The sequence below is a fragment of the Cetorhinus maximus genome, chromosome 1 (genome assembly GCF_964194155.1).
Source record: "Cetorhinus maximus chromosome 1, sCetMax3.hap1.1, whole genome shotgun sequence".
In the NCBI taxonomy this organism is placed as follows: Eukaryota; Metazoa; Chordata; class Chondrichthyes; order Lamniformes; family Cetorhinidae; genus Cetorhinus; species Cetorhinus maximus.
The window spans coordinates 27,155,278-27,174,680 of NC_135879.1; the positions used below are offsets into that span (position 1 = coordinate 27,155,278).

A 19,403-nucleotide genomic window follows, 5' to 3' on the forward strand; every position below is an offset into this window, starting at 1 on the left:
CTGAAGTAACATGTATCTACAAAAAAAAGATTAAGTTATAAAAATTATCAGCTATATCACCGAATAAGACCTTCCACTGCATTTATTATTTACCACATGGAACATTTCATTTAACAACAGATGGTTCATTTCACAATTTTCACAACAGTGTTACAATGTTGACATTGTGAGGAACAGACACAGACCTTTTCTTATTCCAGAATGAGTCTGTTTTTAATGGCAAGAGAATCTCAAGCGTGAATCCAAGCTGTTCTGTTTGTTCAATTGTTTCATCCTCCTGTTGCTTCATATCATATTCTGATAGTCTCTGTTCAAACACCAGTGCATTCCTTCAATTAATTACTTCTATAAGCTGAAGAGAGAAAAATTAAAACAATTTATCAATAATTTTTTTTTTTACTTTCAGGACTTCTCCCAAGAACTCAGTGGGTAAATGACCATGTGGTGTAGGTGGTCTAGTATTGACCTATAACAAGCAGGGTCCCATCCCGCTGTATAATAAGTTCTCAGGGAAATCACCTCCATTTTGTTTGTCATTGTAAGACAGAATCAGAGACATTAAGCCGCAATTGAAATATCAAACTAAAACAGTGGAGGGCAGTAAAGCTAATGTTACCAACCCTTACAGCATTTGTTAGATTTATTAGAATTATTAACTGTCTCAAGGTCAAATAGCCCACCAATATTCGTTATCCATGCTCAATCATGATTGCTTAGGGGAAGTACCCGAGGACATTTGGCACTCAGCTATAATCCAATACGAGTCACATTCTTAATGGAACGGGGTAAAGGTGAAAATAGATAGATCATTGATTTATTGAAAAATCATTATGGCAGTAGGTGCCAAATTGTGATGACGATACAAATAAAACAAATCATAATTCATAACATTATAGATGTTATAACTCAGGGGTCATTCACTGAGTAAGGGAGGAATCTGGAGCCAGTCTTTCCTTAAAGGTTTGTTCACAAAACCTCAGCCATTTTGCACCTGAGGCTGCCAAGAGTAGTACTTTTGCCAGAAGATAGAGACAAAAATTCCTTATTCAGTTTCCAACCACAACAGCTCAATGTTGATCTTCTGATACCATGTTATAACTCGCTGCTCATTCACTGAATAAAAGAGGAATCTGGAGCCAGTCTTTCCTTAACAAAGGTTTATTCACAACACCCAGAAAACACAGGCACAAACTCCCTTTTCCTCCCTTACACACTGGTTCTTATATATACTTAAGAATAATGCCCTAACATTTCCCCAATTAGTAACAGATGCTCTCATTTACAGATAGAGTATGCACTTCATTATGGCAGGATTGCAACATTAACAATAGACAATCATTAAATAAAAATAAAGCATAAAATAATGAAAGGATTGCAAAATTGTGAATATTTAAGAATACAAATAATTACAACATGATGTAAAATGGAAGTCTCCTTAATTTACAGAATAAAAATAAAAGGTCTACTGCACTCTGCATTTTGTATTAAAGTCCATAGATCCTTTGTTGTCAGGTTGAATTCATGAAGTTCTCAATCATTTAAATTGGATGAGAAAGAAAATTAGGCCAATGGGGAAGAGAAATAGGCCCAGGAAATACACAAATTATCATGATTGAGAATGAGCAAGGTCACTCGGTCTGCCTTAGTTCACCCAATAATAACTTGGATTTATATTGTAGGTAATTGAAGTTAAGATACAGATCATCCATTATCTAATTTAATGGCGAACAGGCTTTTACAGCTGAATGGCCTACTTCTGTTCCTATGTAAGGCAAGGATGAGAATGTTAGAATGGAGGCATTAGCAGACTGGGAGCCCAGTGGTAGATCAGTGAACATGGAGGGTGATGAGTGAGCAAGATTTGGTATGACCTAGGATACAAAGAACAAAGAAAAGTACAGCACAGGAACAGGCCCTTCGGCCCTCCAAGCCTGCGCCGATCATATTGCCCGTCAACTAAAACATTTTGCACTTCCGGGGTCCGTATCCCTCTATTCCCATCCTATTCATCATACATGCAGCAGAATTTTGGATGAAGTAAAGTTTAAGGAGGGTGGAGGTTGGGAGGCTGGTCAGGAGGACATTAGAAAAGCTGTTTTTGGAGTTAACAAAAACATGGATGAGATTTTCAAAAAAGATGGGTGGAGACAGGCAATATCATGGAGGTGAAGGCATATGATCTTTGTGATGGAGATGATATGGAGTCGGACGCTCAGCTCAGGATTAAATAGGATGTCTATTTGGTTGCTTACAATCAAGTGCAGCCTGAGACAATGGGCTGGGAGAGAGGTGGGATCAGTAGGTAGGGAACAAAAAGACCCTGCAGTTTCCCACTGCTGCATCTAATCATTTTTTAAGTGATCCTAGGATTTTTGTCTCCACTGGACTGTCTAGAAGTCGTTCCTTTTGTGTGAAGAACTTCGAGGTGAGTCTTAAATTTATATTTTACTAACTTGAAGGTGTGTCCCCTTTTCTAACCCTCAATTTAATTTATAGTAGTATTCCAGATTCATCTTTTCCTTTCTCTTAATTATCTTATACGCCTCCATGCAATCTCCTCTTTTGTTCAGTCTATCCTCAAGGCTCAGACCCCTGATAGCAGATCAACTTTGTGGCTCTTCAACAATGAAAATCCTCCTGGTTTCTCAACAACCAGAGGTGGATACAGTGCTCAAGAGACAGTCTGGCTGGTGCACTGTACAGTTTGACCATGACTTCCTTAAAGCTTTGAACAACTTCTTAAAACATTGACAATATGTGGCAAATTCCTTGCTGTATTGCTCTCATTCTGAACTTGTGACGAATAACACTTGGAACATTTGTACTCACTGTGCACAGAATGGCAGCTGGTCAGTTACTTGATTCCATGATGTTCTTTGTATACTTGGACATCGTGATCATGCTGCTTGAAGAGCTGAATATTTAACAGAATGGTATACAATAAACACAACAGTCTACTTGTATAAAATAATTTCATATAGGTATTGCATACAGTTGATTTAAGCAACTGCAAATGAATAAACCAACTGTCAGAGTGTCATAAACAAGCTTTACTTTCTGTAAACATCCAATTCCATATTGAGCTGTCAGTTTAGATCACAATCTCCGCAGGTGACTAAGTGAATTAATGCACCACATAATGTGACACTGAGGCACATGCAGAACAGTCCCAGCTTCAGTCTCTGGTTTGTATCATTAGTCAACCATCACTCAGGCAGCAGCCTGACAGTATAGTATTTTTCAATGCTCCTGGCTCAGAGACAGAAAAAGAAAGGCAGATCCCTTATTCGGATCACTATCCAGTAGTCCCTGCTAATGACCATAGGACCACATCACACCGTGAGCTACAGCTTTTAAATTGAGAAAATGGACAGAGGAAAAAACAAATACACCTAAAAAAGGGTTTGGGGGGTGGAGGGGGGAGGAAGCAGCAGCATCTCAATAAAAATAATAAAAAATTGCTATCTCAGTTACATTAGATTTTAAATCTGTTTGGGAAAAATGAATCAGGGAGGTTTCCTGCCTATTGTCCAATAACTCCTGGTCAGATTAGATAAAGATTAAGCTTTATTTTGTTCAACTCCCCACCACTTCCCAATATTTACTCATGAAAGATGGCCACTGGATGCCTGAGGAGCTGTATTGTAGCACGTCACTGAATTCACCAGGTGGGGAGGGGCTGAGGTAAAAATGCATGACAATGTGGTGTAGGCCATGGTCTTATCGTAGTAATTCCTTACATAATAAATTCCTTTCCTTATGCATGGTACAGATGGGAGAGGGAAGAGAAGGAAAGAGATAACAGACTTTACAGTAAATATGAAATGCAGGACAATTCAAATTGGCAGAGGTCAGAAAATAAATAGGTCACACAAATAGATAAAATGTGCAATGGTGCAGTGGTCTTGAGTAACATTTCTATATTTTTGTCCTAACAGCAGTAGGTCTAAACTAAAAACGGCAGAAAGGTTGGGAGTGTGTACAAAAGTTCCTTTCTTTCGTCTCTCATTGGGTAGTGCGTGCTATAGTTAATAGCTGTGATATGCTGTTAGCCTTCATTAAATTATTCAATGCAAGTTTCTGCCCTAAATTATCTTTGTACTCGTTTCATCCTTGATTGTCTAGCCAGAACACAACCCACTGTTTTCATGGGATCATCCACAAGGTTGCTTTGGTGAATTCATCTGAGAGATTACCATTTAAAAATGTAATTTCCTCAATTATTAGAGAATACAAACCAGCCTTGCCTGGAGGAATTGACTACTACTGAGAGCAGACAGGGTTTCTCATGCATTAACTTACTATTTACTGTGATGCAAGTCTGCTGAGATCCTGTTCGTTGAAGACAATCTTTAAAGAGGGAAAAAATTTTATTATGATCTAAAAGCTTCTCTATGACCTTGAGTCATCTATTTTTCAGGTCTCTTGACATGGAAGGGCCAAGTAAGAATAATCTTATGTATGTGTGACAAAAACAAGGCCTCATCCTGTGACAGAGACACAGCTTCATTGTGTGTCACATCAGGAAACATTACTCTGTTTATCCTGAGTCATATAAAAATAAACGTTTTTTCAAAAAAAATTAGCGTCTGTCACAGTACTTCTAAGTGAAACTGACTGGATTGTTAGCAGAAGAATCACAATATGGTTACCTGAACCACGTTCCAATGTCTTTCAAGCTTAACCTAATTCAAATTAATTATTTTTAATGGACTGTGCAAATTTTACTTGTAGATTCCAATCAAATGTATGATTTTGATTGCTGACAGGTGTCAAAAAACTGTAAGCTTGTAGGCAAGGTGTAGAACTGACTAACGTGAAATGCAGGCATCGTCTATCAGAATTGATTGACAGCTCTCTACTCGACGTTCTGGTGAGCCTGAAATATATATTGCAGTCTTTCCTTGACATTTTTCTGTTGAGTCTAAAGTGACAGCTGGACATGCATTGTGCAGGAATGTCACCTCAACTATATAGGAACAACACATTGTGAAGTCTATCAAAGACTGTTTTTATCCAACCTACACATTATCAGACTGTGTAAGTTTCACAAAGGATATCTGAAAATTTTGTGGACAAGTCAGTCTTTATTTTTTTTAATTATATGTACAACCATTAACTTGCTCTGCTTCCAAGCAATTATTTTATTTAGAAATAAATCTATTAGTTTTAAATGTGGCAGCCTGATAGTGTGGGATTAAGCACCTTTTGCAGTTCCCAGGTCAGTGCATTAGGAATCGTACCTAGTTTCTGGTGCATTATATCTTAATAAATGTATAATTGTTAATCCTGTGGCATGGTACCACATTCATGGCAAGCATAATGTGTAAATTCCCCACCAAGAAAGGCTGAATCTACTTATGGAAACAGCCCTTTTTGTCATTAATATATGTTGAGAATGGCTGAGTCAAAAAGTCTATATTATTGGTGAACGTGTTTCCAAAAACTTGCAGAAGGGAGCCGCAAGAATTTAGGTTGCTGTCTTTTCAACCAAGCAATCCAACTATATATGTGTACATAAAATTACATGGAATATACAGCACAGGAACAGGCCATTTCACCCAACTAGTCCATGCCAGTATTTATGCTTCACTCGAGTCTCCTCCCATTCTGATCAGGATAATCCTTGATTCTATTCTCCCTCATACGCATATCCAGCTTCCTGTCAAATGCTCAACACAATGCCATTTGTTTCATTTACTCGCGGTGGTAGCAATCTCCACATTGTCATGACTTTGGGTAAAGATGCTTCTTCTGAATTCCTTATTTGATCTCATGATGACTATCTTATATTGATGGCCTCTAGTTTTGCTCTTCCCCACAAGTGGAGACACTCTTATTCTGTCTACTCTATCAAAACCTTTCACAGTTTTAAAGATGTCTATTAGGTTACCCCCCTCGGCTATTTCCTTTCATGGTTTATTACTGTATTGCTTTTATCTCACCTTTATTTTTGCTTGTGTGTTATCTTGCCTTTGGTAAATCTAAGCAAATAGTTTTAACCTGTACATAGGTGATGTATTTTCTACATTCCTAGGAGACTAGGCAACCATCTGTTCTACAATAAACAATTTATTGCAATTTGTCGTTAATTGCAAAATGAAAACAGATTCTTTGGGTACTCAAGTTACTTATGGAAGGGTTGTACACCAGTAAACAATGGGGGAAAACAGCAACACTTAGAACACAAATGTTCTTAGATCCAAAGTTGAAGCTGTTCTACTCTCCAGCAGTATCATTTCTTATCTCAACTTGCAAAATAATAGAAAGGATAAATTGGAGTCAGTAATACAGCCATTAACATAATTATTATATAGGATGTTTAATTTCAGAATAAATAAACAACTCATTTGAGCTACTGCTACATGTTACATAGAATAGATAACTCAAAGTAAAATTAAGTCTGCAGCTTCAGGTGGGTGTTTAGATTATATCTTAACACTTTGAGCCTCATCATCATAGTTTAAATCACCTGAAATATTTGACAAGATTGTACCCTAAAATATAGCTGCTAGCTGTTCAAGTCCACGTAATTTGTATTTAACAAAATATACAACCAAAGCAAAGAATAGAACAATTTTAACCTTGTACCCAACAATAATAATACAAATAGGAGAGTGAATGTCATTGCAAAACACTACAATAATGACTAGTAAAGGTGGGTACTCCAGGTATAAATTCAACAATATTTACTTGTGAGCACAGCAGACAAACCTGAGCCAACTGTCTTGGACTCCTTACCTAAGGAAGGGTATATTTGCCTCAGAAGGAGTGAAATGATGATTCGCTAGACTGTTTCCTGAGATAAGGGGATTGTCCTATGAGGAGAGACTGAGTAGACTAGGCCTATATTCCCTAGATTTCAGAAGAATGAGAGGTAATCTCATTGAAGCATATACAATACTTAAAGAACTTAAGAGGGTAGATGGCGAGAGGCTGTTTTCCCTGGCTGGAAAATCTAGAACTGGGGTCACAGTCTCTGAGTAAGGAATCAGCCATTTAAGACTGACATGCGGAGAAATTGCTTCAGTCAAAGGGTTGTGAATATTTCAAAATCTCTTTCCCAGAGAGCTGTGGAAGCTCAACCGCCAAGTATATTCAAGGTAGAGATCGATATATTTTTGGGTACTAAGGGAATTAAGGGATATGGGGATAGTGCAGAAAAGTGAAGTTGAAGGAGAAGATCAGCCATGATCTTGCTGAATGGCAGAACATACTCAAAGGGCTGACTGGCCTACTCTTGCTCCTATTTCTTATGCTATATTCAAAATGTCTAATCAACTGAACTTGAGAGTTAACAGATATTACCCAGCTTCATTTGAAAAGAACCTAACAGCCTTATACATTGTGTAAAATATAATTTGCTAAGATCACTGTGTTTCTGCCTGTAATAATCTTACTTTGACAACTGCATAAATCACTAACAAAATGGGAACTTCTAGCTATGTCTAAAAAAAATGGATGTGATGAGGGTAAAAAAGTGCAGAAATCAATCAAAATTCATGTTAAGTCAAATCTTATGATTTTTTTCCAAAATGGCAACTGACAGAAAGACTTATCCCTCTAGTTAAAAGTTCTGCTTGTCTCACAAGCCAGAAAATGTTTTTCCAATTTGCCACACAATTGTAATGGCATCTGTTTACTTTCCAGCTTAACACTTTACTTAAGGTATTACGCACAGGTAGAGTGCTGATACCTGGAACAGTTGACCTTGTCTTTTCTCTTCAGATATTTTCACAGAACTACTTACCAGCATCCACAGTGCTACTGTGCTTCCAAACGTGAGACCAACCCTCAGCCAGTTGGGATTTGTGTAGTCAGGTTTCCTTGCAGTGAAAGCAGAACGAGTCAGCACTGAAAACAGAAAACATGCTTACTTACTAAACTAGCCAAGCCATTCCTGCAGTAACTTTCTGTCCATTTCACTAAGAAATAGTACCCTTCTATAATTAGACTTCAGCACCCTTGGTGCAAATTGCATATTCTGGGCTGAAATTTGGGAAAAAACATTTTTTGCATGTATAGGAAGTATGCATACATGAAAAATTCTATACTGAATCTTTGTATTTGACCTCCATCCAGGGTAGGGGAAAACAAAAGCTTACCAGTTTCTTCCACTTCAACTGTTGTCCGTGACTCTTGCTGGGAAGTGTACGAGCACAAACATTGGGCATGATTAGTCTTGATTACAATGGTCTCCCAAGATCGAATAAGCCGACTGGACTCACATGAAAAACAGATAACCAGGGAGGATTTGTGAAGTCTTATCCCAACATGAGTCATTATCTTCAGGAGAAAAAAGTGGATGGCAAGGAAGTTTGACAAGAATGGTCTTGGTCTTGTTGTTGTATGACAGTGCAATTTTTCAGTACTTGCCATCATTGATCTACTGAAACTGACAGCAACTGAGGGAGTCTGGACATGCACAGGAATAATGTACAAATCCAGGAGTTGCTGTCAGTGAGACTGCACTCCTCCATAGGGTTTGTTGTAATGGTTCTCACAGACTACAATTTCCATGACGATTTGATAAAAAAATTCCACTTTAATGCTGCTAGTTTCACTGTAAAAACCCTCAAAAAAGTTAAATGAGGTGTAACTGGGTTTTTAAACAGCATGTTAACTTCATAATTACTGCTAAATGCACTCACTTGACTTGAAAAGCTAATTTGGTATTTGTGAAATGTCAGATTTCGGCATAATGATTTTAAACACCCACATATCTCAAAACAATTTTAAAATTTGTTCATCTTTATTTTAGCTTCTATATTAATCCAATCATAGTCATTTATTTCACTATCTGAACATTTAAATTAAATTTGAATTAAAAGTAAATGGGTTCAGTGGTTTTAGCCTTCAGTTTTGCCGTGTGAGAATACTTAAATGTGTGATTGGCTTCTTACCTACTTGCTGACAACATTGCTGTTACGTGCCAAGAAATCCCCAAGATTTAAATTGCCTCAGGGAAAGGGGAAATCCCACCACAGAGATTGCTAGATCTTTTATAGACAACTTTTTTCTAGGTCAACAGTGAGACCCTTGCTTCGCCACGGACCACAAAACCCACGGCAATACCTTTAATCTCACTTCTTTTTAAAATCTTCGACAACTGGTTGGGACATATATTAATTCATATTTCACAAATGAGTGTGACTGGATAACTTAAGTATTAAAAAGTTCAAGGAGACATAGTCGAGCATGGAGCTCTCATTGTTTTCTGAAAAACAATCTTCTTTGCTTTAAATCCAGAAAATGCTGGAAATACTCATCAGGTCAGGCAGTATCCTCAGAGAGTCAAACAGAGTTCAAGTTTCAGATCAATAACCTTTTTATCAAAATTGGGAAAAGTTAGAGGTGTAATAGGTTTTAAGCAAATGAAAGGGAGCATGGTGGCCAAAGAACAAAAGGGAAGATAGGGTGGAAGGTAAGAGTAAAAAAAGCAGTGGTTTTGGGCCAAAGGGAGTGGTAATGGAACAAGTAAAGAAACAAAAGATGTATCTAGAGGAGAGGTGAATGGCATCATGATGAACAGTTGCCACCCAAATGCAAAAAAATGGAAGAAAAAAGACAGTTAAACCAAAACCTGCAAAGAAACAAAATGGGGGCACCTCTGTCCACAAATGCAACCTGACCTGCTGCTTATTTCCAGCATTTTCTGTTTTTATTTCAGATTTCCAGTATGTGTAGTATTTTACTTTAGTAACCATTTTTGCTTGTTTCACTCTCTGATGTATATGGTATAGTGGCTGCTAAAGTATGTACGTAGGGAACCAAAAAGTATGCACGATAATTTTAGAAGCTGCTCTGCATTGTTAAAGTTTACTGCATATTTCTGTTTCTCATCTTCACTCAAAGTAAATAGAATTAAATCATCTTTGCAATGCAAAGTTGCTTCAACTCTGGAACTATTTAGATCAGCATTTAAATAAATAATTAAAGCATGGCAAAAATACAAATTTTAATCCAGCATTCTTCGTGAGTGCACCAGGTGGTTTGACATAGTTCTACTAATGATTTCTCAGATATTTTGCCTTGGAGGTGAGACCGCATTGCTTTCCTGGCGTCAAGTCCATCCAAGTTCAGCAGAAGGGGGAAATGTAGGATAATGTACCGTGACAGGCTAAATAGCTTAACACAAACACAAGGCATGATGGGAAACTTATCATGTCACATGAGGGGATAAAGAGCTTGTGTGCAAAATGGGATGGAGAAATAAACTTGTCAGAATCTTGTACACCTCTATCAAATTTCCCCTCAATCTCCTCTGTTGCAAGAAGAACAATCCCTCATCCCTGGAACCATCTGGCAAATTTCCGCTGCACCCTCTTAAGGACCCTCACATCCTTCCTCAACTGTTGTGACCAGAACTGGACACAATACTCTAAGTGTGGCCGAACTAGAGCTTTATAAAGGTACAGCGTAACTTCCTTGCTTTTACTAGCTCAGGCTGCTGTTTGCATCACATACAACCCAGCAATCTTGGATTCCTGGATGCCTGTTACTTCATTTTCCTGTTATTCGAGTGGTTAACACTCCATGAATAATAGTTGGAAATGCCAGGGGTCAGATTAACTTGACATAAATTTTATCAAAAAGCACACATGATTCTTACAAGCAGGAGAACCATTGGGCTAGGAGGTCACCAGCTGTTTCATCAATGACCTTCCCTCCAAAATAAGACCAGAATTGGGGACATTCACTGATTTTAGCACAGCGTTCACTCTCATTCTCAACTCAGCTACCAAAGCAATCTGTGCCTAAAAACAGCAAGACTTGGACAACATTCAGGCTTGGGCTGATAAGTGGCAAGTAACATTCATGTCACACAAGTGCCGGACAAGAGAAAATCCAGCCATCTTCCCTTGACATTCAATAGCATTAACATCGCTGAATCCCCCACTATCAACATTCTGGGTGTTACCATTATCTAGAAATTGAACTGGACCAGCCATCTTATAGGTACCAGAGCACGTCAGAGACTGGAAATTCTATGACTAACTCACCTCCTGACTCTCCAAAGCCTGACCACCATCTACAAGGCATAAGTCAGGAGTATGATGAAATGCTCTCTACTTAACTGGATGAATGCAACTCCAATAATACTCAAGATGCTCAACACCATCCAACATGAAGCAGCCCACTTGATTGGCACTCCATGCACCACCTTAAGCCTTCATTCCCTCCATCAATAGCAGACAGTGGCAGCAGTGTACACCATCTACAAGATCCAGGACAGCAACCAAGGCTCCTTCGACAGCACCTTCCAAACCCACCACCTTTACCACCAAGAAGGGCTTGGGCAGCAGATGCAAGTTTCCTTGTCAATCATACACATTCTTTCTATCTTGGAACTATATTGCTGTTCCTTCACTGTTGCTGGGTGTTATGATCCTAGACCAGACCCCCAAGTTCTTGATGCAATCTGGTTGGGGACTGGTAACTGTTCATTTAAAATAGACAAAGTTTGAGTTCAAGTGAATAAAGCCACAAGATTCCATGGGTTTTGAACAAACAAAAATAAACTTTACTATACAATTTACAGTATCTATCTTATACTCGGTAACATTTAGGATTAACATGAGGTACATGTGAATTAACAAGTAAAACAAACGTCCCAGGCTACTCTGACACATCATAAGGTGGCGATGAATATTTTATGCTGAAATAGCTATCACATTAACAATACCATCACCAACAGGACTCTATGAACAGAACATGGAAAATAAATCAGCCAATCATCAAAGGCCCCTGAAGGGACCTCTGTTACCATGAAATAGATTTGATAAATAATTTTATCCAATAATTAAATCAAGCTATAATACATCATTTCACTTGCACATGCTGTCATCAAGATGATCTGACATGCAATCCTTTATGCTCCTCTCAATTTCTTGACTTCCACAATAGGTGGTATGCTGAATATCTGTTAATGAATACAGCGCTCCTTTAACTAGCCAAGCTAAAACTGTGGACCTGCGCTTTATCCCATGAGCACTACATTCAGCCGTTGATTTGTTATATCACCATACTTTGAGGGTTGGAGCAAGTTTTTAAAAAGTTACCACTGCCTTTATATCTCAACTGTTAAATATAAGTTAACTTCTCAGAATAAACTTCGCTTTCATGGCTCTCAGCAATGCTTTGAAATTGGAAAGCATGGATGTCCAGCATTCAACTGAATTCCAGAACATCTTGATTTGATTTATGTCACACTTTTTTGCCAAAGTCAGCAGTAACCTAACACTGTAAACTGCTCCACGCCAACTTAATTGTTGCATAGCCTCAAAGAAGGAAGCAAGTCTGCAATATAAATGCAGCATTAATCACTGGAGTGGAGATACACACACCCCACCCACAGATTCCATTTAAATATGGCAGAGTAGGTTTATACCAGACCTGAAAGGAAACTGACAGTTTTGTGGGAGCGGAATGAAGGTTCAGTTTTCTTTTATGGCAGCCTTGAGGCAGTACTTTACATAATAATCCTAGGTTTAAATGTTTTAAAACTCTCTGTACAATGTATTACAATGCCTGTTTTTTAGGCAAATACAGCCTCATTCAGCACATGATCCCACAACTAGTTAAAACTATTTGGCTGCATTTGTTTAGAGGAGGGTCAGCCAGGAGACCTCCCTGCACTGTGTTCCATGGGATCTTTAAATCCAAGTGAAGTACCAGGCTGACCTCAGTGAAACTACCTTATCAGAGGTGCTGAAGAATAAAGAAGAATGAACTGGACAAAATATGTAAATGGGCAGATGAAATTTAAGAGGCACATGTTGAGTATTACATGCAAAAAAGAAAAATCAGCAGCACGAATCTTTTGGAAATGGCTGAGGGTGAAATTAGGAAAGATCAAAGACTTTTTAGATTCAACACTCAAGTTCAACCAATGCCGAGTAATTAAAGAAACCAAAAGATGTCAGAGAAATTTGTGATCAAATGATAGTTCTCTGGTCAAAATACATCTTTAGCAGTACCCAGTTCTGATCACAGACAGATGAGAGGCAGTGCAAAACAGAATCACAGTGATGACCGTCCACCTGGAACAACTGAAGAGACTTGGGCTTTTTAGCCTTGAAAGAAGTTAAAAATCATCAGATATAAAAGGAGACTAGCTGGCCCATTGAGGTTTTGCCAACACTTTGAAAGAGACATCCATTCAGTTTCATTTTTTTCCTTTGCAAATATACATCCAATTTCCTGCTTAAATTTACAACTGAATCTGCTTTCACCACTCAGTCAGGTAGAGTTAAAGACCACAACCCCCTGTGTGAAAACTAAACTCATCAGCCCCTCTGGAAGTTAGAGAGATGAGCTTATAGAGGCATTATAAAAAGTAAGACAGACAAGTGTAGAAATGAAATCAAACCACAAATGTAGGACAAAGGGACACAGGTTGACACTAGTAAAAGGGCAAATTTAGGATCAATATTAAGCTGTACAGTACATGAAGCAGACCCCAGATAGCGGAATGGAAATAAAAACTGTGGAATTATTGGAGAACAAGCTGGGTTTTGCAATGGGTGGGTGGAGAGGAAAGTGGGAAACCTTCAGATTTTTACAGATAGACGAACAAAGTTTGGGCCCAACGGTGACAATATAGCTTTGGCTGTGTTGACATCACAGAATAACATCCGTATTCTGCCAACATTTATGAATGTGGTTAACAATGTGATAATGACCAGTGAATCTGTTTTTTTTTGTGATGTTAATGGAGGGATAGATATTGGCCAGACACACTCCCCCCCCAAAAAAAGCTCTTCGAAATAATGCTATGGGATCTTTTACATCCTTTCCCTGAGCAGACTGGTGGGACCTCGGTTTACGGCCTCATCCGAAAGACGGATGATACTGCAAGCGGGGCCTTTGCAGATTGAACACACAATGTCCAGGCAAGGCAGAGCCCAGGTGAGGTGCTTGAGGTCCCAGAATAAGGACCACAGGGACTGGCCCAGTCCAGTCTTCAATGACAATGTCACCTCCTGACCCCGCCCGCGAGCCATCGCGTCACGCGCTCCTCACCTCGAATGACCTCGGCCGACCTCAGGAGAGGGCGAGACGCCGGCATTTTTTTTTAAATAATAATTTTTGTCGTAGTTCTTGTTGTTGTTTTTAAACGAAACGAAACGAAACGGCCGCAGCGACACAGGCTCTCCAGCCGCAACGTCTCCGGATCCGCCGCCGCCGCCGCCGCTGCGCATGCGTGCTGACCCCAACCAATCGGCGCACGGTGCGGAGGTCAGTGGGCGGGGTTTCCGCCAGTCACTCAGCCGTCACGGTTGGCCACCTGAGCTGGGTGGCTCAAGGTTGTCAGGCTGGGAACCGTGACTGTGAGCAGTTGGGACGAGTTACGAAAGTCCTTTGGAACCGTCTGATTGGTGACCGTTTTTAAAATTATGAACCGTTCCCTCTGATACCAGTTGAACCCTTTTGTCGTTTGATTTTCCGGCCAGCACCGACCCCAGTCAGAGACCTACCCTTTTGCTCTTTCTCCCACGCGGTCCCCTTTTAAAACCACTGCCACACTCCTAACTTGTCCCTGTTCCGATGAAACGTCATCAACCTGAAACATTAACTCTGTTCCTCTCTCCATAGACGCTGTCAGACCTGCCGAAAATAAGAACATAACAGATAGGAGCATATAGGGCCCCTCGAGCCTGGCCTGCCATTCATTACATTCATGGATAATCTCATTTTGGCCTCAACTTCATTTTCTTCCCTGTTCCCCATAACCTTTGACTCCCCTGTGGTTCAAGAATCTACGTCGGCCGCGAATATATTCAATGATGCAGCTTCCACAGCGCTCAGGGGTGGAGATTTCCAACCTCTCTCCTGAGAGAAGAATTCCTCCTGATTTACGTCTTAAATGGACGACACCTGAAACTGTGCCTTCACAATCTAGATTACACCACGAGAGGAAACATCCTTTCAGCATCCATGCTGCATTTCTAATATTTTGTGTTTTTATTTCAAATTTCCCACATCCGTAGCTTTTTGCTTTTGTAAGAAGAAATTAGGGCTGATTAGAGACGAAAAAGGTAACTGAGTGTGGAGGTGGCATGGTTCTCAAATGAATACTTTACATGTATCTTAGAAAAGAAGGGGACAATACAGACACTGTCGTTAAGGAAGAGGAGTGTGAAATATTGAATGGGATAACAGAGGGAGAGTAAATATTAAAGGGTATAGCATCTTTGAATGTGGATAAATTGCCATGCCCAGATAAAATGTATCCCAAACTGCTAAGAGAAATAAGAAAAGAAATAGCAGAAACTCTGACCATCATTTCCCAAACTTCCCTGGCTACTGGCAAGATGCCAGAGGACTAGAGGACTGTTAAAGTTATACCGTTTTATAAAAAGGGAGGAAGTGATAGGCCAAGTAATTACAGGGTAGTCAGCCTAACCTCAGAGGTAGGCAAATTATTGGAAAAATTTCTGAGAGACAGTATAAATCATCAATTAGAAAGGCACAAATTAATCAAGGACAGTCAGCATGGATATGTTAAGGGAAGGTTGCATCTGATTTTTTTTGAGGTTGTAAAAATGCATTTGATGTCATCTGCATAGAATTTTAGCAAGGCATTTAACAAATTGCCACACAGCAGACTGGTCAGAAAAGTAGGATCTCATGGGAACCAAACGCAAGTGGCAAGTTGGATCCAAGATTGGCTCCATTTACCACGGCTTCCTGCCTGTGCATATCCAATAGCTGAATTTATTTTGGAATTTTATTTTAAGTATGGAAGCAAGGGTCAATGGATGTTTTTGTGACGGGAGGCTGTTTCCAGTGGGGTTCCACAGGGCTCAGTGCTTTGTCCCTTACTTTTCATGGTGTATATCAATGATTTAGACTTAAATGTAGGGGGCCTGATTAAGAACTTTGTGGATGATACAAAAATTGGTCGTACGGCTGATAGCGATGAAGAAAGCTGTAGACGGCAGGAAGATATCAATGGACTGGATCAGGTGGACAGAAAAGTGGCAAATGGAATACAATCCGGAGAGTTGAGCGTTAATGCATTTGGAGAGGGCAAACAAGGCAAGGGACTACATAATATATGGTCGGATACTGAGAGGTCTAAAGGAACAGACAGACACTGGAGTGCATGTACACAGATTGCTGAAGGTAACAGGACAGAGAGATAAGGTGGTCAAGGAGGTATATGAGATGCTTTCCTTTATTAGTTGAGGCCTGAAGTATAAATCACTAACACACAACACCAATTAGGTCACAACTAGAGTACTGTGTACAGTTCTAGTCACCACATGGCAGGAAGGAGTTAGTCACAACAGAAAGGTTACAATGGAGATTTACCATGTAGATTCTCCAAGAATGGAGAATTTTTGCTAAGAGGAAAGATTGGATAGACTGGGGTCATTTTCTTTGGAATGGGAGGAAGCTGAGGGGAGATTTAATTGAGTTGAATAAAATTATGAGGGGCATATATAGAGTGGATCAGAAGGACCTATTTCCCATAGCAGAGAGGTCAACCAGGGCACATATTTAAAATAATTGACAGAAGGGTTAGAGATGAGCTGAGGAAAGATTCTTTCACACACAGGTTGGTGAGGGTCTGGAACTCCCTGCCTTAAAGGGTGATAGAGGCAGAAACCCTCCTCGTTTAAAAAATACTTGGACGTACATGTGAAATGATGCAACCTACACGACTACAGATCAAGAGCTGGAAAGTGGGATAGGCTAGACAGCTTATCAACCAACACAGACATGATGGGCAGAATGGCCTTCTTCTGTACCAAAATCTCTATGGCCAGAATTTTATGGTCCCCCAATGGTGGGTTTTTAGGCGGGGGCGGCGGGGGCAGCGGGGGGAGGGGAAGCGTGAAGTTGAAGGGATGGGATTCCCTCTGGGTTCCATCAGCCTAATCACAGTGATTTTACACTGGAGCGGGCAAGGCCTCGGATGGGAAGCTTGCCCTTTCCCCATTTGAGACCCTTAAGTAGCCAATTATTGGCCACTTAAGGGCCGTTTCCCATCAAGCCTCAATTTTTAAGCTAGCGGGAGGATTGAATTTCTGCAGGGGAAGCCCAAAGAAGAACAGTTACATTATGGGCGGCGGGGGGGGGGGGGGGGGGGGGTGTGTGTGCCTCCAATAGAAGCCCCCTTCTGAAATTGGGTGCCCTTCCTAAGGTCCAGTGGCCTCCAGACCTCCCTCCCCACCCCCTCCTCTGGCCTCTCCCCAGAGACCCCGATCATAGCCCCCCTCGCCCCCGCCAAGGTCTTCCCTACCCTCCCCACCCTGGGACCCTTTGAACTCACTTGGGCCTCCAGTGCCCGGACTTATGGCGGGGGATTTTCCGCACCCGCCCGCTGCCCTGATCTTCCGGCCCAGCCATAAGTCAATGGACTTCTGGCTTGGGCGCTGCCTCACCCACTGTGGGTCCCGCCCATGATGGGGCCGGAAAATCCGTGCCCTAGGCTCCGACATCCTCCTGCATTTCTTCTTCCATCCGAAAAACTCAGGCCTATGTTTCTCTGTTTTTCTCTCCTCTGCGTTCACTGATCTACTTACATCTCTTAATCCTCCCTCCAAATAAACTTCCAACCCATGTTGATGGCCACACCCTTGACTTTGCCATATCATATGGCCTTACTACTCCCATTTTATCAATCATAGATAAGAACGTCTATATTACATTATATAGGGATTACATAGGATATATGACACAGAATCAGGCCATTTGGCTCAACCAGTCAATTCTGGTGTTTATGCTCCACTCATGCCTCCTTCCATCTTTCCACATCTAAATCTATCATTGTAACCCTCTATTCTCTTCTCCCTCATATACTTGTCTATCTTCCTCTTAAATGCATCCATACTATTCACTTCAACCATTTCCTGTGGCAGTGAGTTCCACATTCTCACCGCTCTTTCTTCTGAATTTTCTATTGGATTGCTCTGACCACTTCCTTGTATCACTCTCCAACTGCACCCCCCCCTTCCTACTCCAGCCCCAATTTAATCTCTCTCCGCTTCTGGAGAGCACTATTCCAATTAGTTTACAACTGCAATCCCAACTATCTAACCTTTCGCTCTCTGCTCATCACAACATTTTTGCAGCAGCTGATCTGCTCAACCATACCTTCACCTCCAGTGTTGATACCACAGTCCTCATTGAAACCATGCTTATTCTCAACTATGCCGCTCCCCCCGCCATACGTTTCACATCTCCAGTCCCTAAGTGACTTAAATGATATGGTGGATAATTAGCTTAGCCATTCACCATTACATCTAGTTGGGCCACATAAAACACTATCAGCTCCTGCGCTCATCTATCAAAACTATTCATTCTGGAATGCAAAGATAACCCTTGGCTTCTTTTTTCTACTTCAACTTGTCTTTATGAACCACCACCCCCTCTCCCTTGTCTCCTGCACCCTCATCTCCAACAAGTGCGAGAGGCTCATGGCTTTCTTTATCACTAAGACTGGGATAATTCAACCAGTTTCCTCTTCACCTTCCTCCCTTCTCTAGCCTACCAGGCAAAGGATCCCCCTGCCCTAGCCCTGAAGTTGCATCATTCTCTAATGTCTCTCCTATCTCCCTAGATGCTTGATCCATGCTTATCTGGTCTTTGAGATCCTACTCCTGCTTCTTTGACCCTATTCCCCTGACTACCCAACTTTCCTCCCTGGCTCCCATATTTTCTGATATTGTTAAGGGTCCTCCATCTTACTATCCCTTGTCATCCTTCTCTACCTGTCAGCAACCTCTGTCACTGTTGCCCACACCATCCTCCAACTGAGAGGGACTGGATTCACCTTGTTCTATTTTTACCTGTCTAATTGTAGTCAGAATACTACCTGCAATGGTTTCTGTTCCTATTCCATTACCTTTGGTGTCCCACAAGGATCTATCCTTGTCCCCGCCCTCTCTTATTTCTCATCTGCACGCTGCTCCTCGGTGACATCATCCAAAAACACAGAATCATTATGCACATGTACACTTACAACACCCAGCTCCACTTAATCATCATCTCCCTAAACCCCTCCACTGTCTCTAAATTGTCAGATGGTTTGTCTGAAATCCAGTACTGGATAACCAGAAATTTCCTCCAATGAAATATTGAGAAGACTGAAACCATTGTCTTTGGCCCCTGCCACACTCTCCATTCGCTAGCTGCCAAATCCACCCCTCGCCCTGGCAACTGTCTGAGGCTGAACTAGAAAGTCCACAACCTTAGCATCATATTTGACCACAAAACAAGTTTCCAACTGCTTATCCGTGCCATCACCAAAACCGCCTATTTTCACCTCCGTACATCACCCAACTTTGACCCTGCCTCAGCTCATCTGCTGCTGAAACCACTCATCCAGGCCTTTGCCACCTCTAGACTCGACTATTTCAAAGCATTCCATCCACATTCTACCCTCTGTA

The 19,403-nt window shown here is 40.8% G+C and overlaps 1 protein-coding gene across 1 annotated transcript; it reads right to left on the reverse strand.

Moving 5' to 3' along the window:
* Positions 1-67: 67 nt before the first annotated feature.
* On the reverse strand, positions 68-14,203 carry ndufc1 (NADH:ubiquinone oxidoreductase subunit C1). The gene is made up of 4 exons (XM_078538713.1): positions 14,026-14,203; positions 7,751-7,854; positions 2,830-2,914; positions 68-352 (listed from the first exon to the last, which is right to left on the reverse strand). Exons 1-3 carry the CDS (start codon positions 14,069-14,071, stop codon positions 2,855-2,857), a joined length of 210 nt encoding a protein of 69 aa, XP_078394839.1. The 5' UTR covers positions 14,072-14,203; the 3' UTR covers positions 68-352; positions 2,830-2,854.
* Positions 14,204-19,403: the final 5,200 nt, after the last annotated feature.